The 2,018-nt window shown below is 62.9% G+C and overlaps 1 protein-coding gene across 1 annotated transcript; it reads left to right on the top strand.

The window, feature by feature from the left end:
- Positions 1 to 1,986, top strand: LOC114072955 (U4/U6.U5 tri-snRNP-associated protein 2-like; the record flags this gene model as incomplete). Its single annotated transcript, XM_027910768.1, has 6 exons — positions 1 to 28; positions 191 to 354; positions 440 to 592; positions 1,098 to 1,323; positions 1,705 to 1,782; positions 1,869 to 1,986. Coding segments are annotated over exons 1-6 (767 nt in total), but the record flags the coding sequence as incomplete, so codon positions are not given.
- Positions 1,987 to 2,018: the final 32 nt, after the last annotated feature.

Genomic DNA, 2,018 nt, shown 5'->3' on the forward strand with positions numbered 1-2,018 from the left:
ATGGGGACAGCAGGGACACCCAGGGGCTGTGGGGGGGGACATTGAGTTCATCAGGGGTTGCTAGGGAAACAGGGGCACTCTGGAGTGGGGTGGAATGGGGAACCCCCAGGGACTGGCGTGCTGAGGGGGACAGGGACACGCAGGGATGGAGGTGGTGCTGGGGGTGTCCCTTTCTTGTCCCCCCCCTGAGCCCCTGGTGTCCCCCCTGTCCCCGCAGGCCGCGGGCTGAAGTCCCACGCCTACATCCACAGCGTGCAGCTGAGCCACCATGTGTTCCTCAACCTGCACACCCTCAAGTTCTACTGCCTGCCCGACAACTACGAGATCATCGACTCCTCCCTCGAGGACATCACGGTGCGGGGGCACCGGGGGGGGCAGCGTTGGGGTCTGGGGGGTCAGGTGTGGGTCCCCCCGTTCTGAGGGGTCCCTCTCCCCACAGTACGTGCTCAAGCCCACCTTCACAGCCCAGCACATCGCCCACCTGGACAAACAGGCCAAGCTGTCCCGGGCCTACGATGGCACCACGTACCTGCCTGGCATCGTGGGGCTCAACAACATCAAGGCCAATGACTACGCCAACGCCGTGCTGCAGGTCAGGGGGGGACAGGCTGCCTCGGGGGGGAAACACCCCAGAACCCCCCAAAACCCACTGGGGGGACTCGTGGGATTGAATCCCACCTTTCCCACAGGAGAGAGGCCCTGGGGGTGTACAGACTTTGTTTGGGGTGAACCCCCAGCAAAGCCCCACTCTGGGGTTCCCGGGGGAAATCCCACATCCTTTCCCACGGGCTTTACAACTTGGGGGTACGGGTTTTCTTTTGGCATGAAAGTCCTGCAATAGTCCAGCTCCAGATCCCTGCTCTGGGGGTTCTGAGGATGAATCCCACCTCTTTCCTCGCAGGCTTTACACACAGGGGGCTTGTTTTTGGGGTGAGAGCCCCCCGTAACCACTAAATCCCTGCTTGGGGATGAATCCCACCTCCTGCCCCATGGGCTCTACATCTGGTGGGGGTGTAGCCCTCAGAAGGCCTCCAAAACCCTCCCAGATCCTCTCCCTAGGGGTCCCAGGGATTGAATCCCCCCCTGCTGCCCCCCAGGCCCTGTCCAACGTGCCCCCCCTGCGGAATTACTTCCTGGAGGAGGAGAACTACCGGCACATCCAGCGCCCGCCCGGGGACATCATGTTCCTGCTGGTGCAGCGCTTCGGGGAGCTCATGAGGAAGCTCTGGAACCCCAGGAACTTCAAGGCTCACGTGTCCCCCCACGAGATGCTCCAGGCTGTGGTGCTCTGCAGCAAGAAGAACTTCCAGATCACCAAGCAGGGTGGGGTTGGGGGGGGCCAGGGCTGGGACTGGGGTGGGGGGCAGAGTGGGGTTTGAGAGGTCTGGGTTTGGGGAGCGGGGCTGGAATTTAGGGACAGTGCTGGGTCTGGGGAGGAATGAGGGGTTTGGGTGGCAGAGGTGGACCCAGGGAGCTCTGGATTTGGGGGTCTCTGCACTCAGGGTGCAGTGCTGGGCCTGAGGGACAGCACTGGATTTGAGAGGTAGTTCTGAACCTGGGATGCTCTGGATTTGGGGGGGCAGTGCTCGACCCGGGGCTTTCTGGATTTGGGAGCCAGGCTGGATTTGAGGAGCAGTGCTGAGTGGGGGCAGAGCAGGATCCAGGGTCAGCTGTGGCTCCAGCCCTGCCGTGTCCCCATTGCAGGGGACGGGGTGGAATTCCTGTCCTGGTTCCTGAACGCTCTGCACGCGGCGCTGGGCGGCACCAAGAGGAAGAAGAAGAGTGAGTGATGATGAGGGGAGATTTTGGGGGGCCCAGAAGGGGCCACTGCCCCCCTGGTCCCCACTGAGCCCCCCCTGTCCCCACAGCCATTGTCACCGACGTGTTCCAGGGCTCCATGCGCATCTTCACCAAGAAACTGCCACACCCTGACCTGGTGGGGACAAGGGGGGACAGGGGGGTTGGGGTCACACAGGGGGTGTTGGGGTACAGTGAGGGGGGTTGGGGTCACAGAGTGG

This window comes from Empidonax traillii, unplaced genomic scaffold (assembly GCF_003031625.1).
Source record: "Empidonax traillii isolate 1590-97213 ecotype Southwest subspecies unplaced genomic scaffold, ASM303162v1 scaffold4630:size9407, whole genome shotgun sequence".
Taxonomy (NCBI): domain Eukaryota; kingdom Metazoa; phylum Chordata; class Aves; order Passeriformes; family Tyrannidae; genus Empidonax; species Empidonax traillii.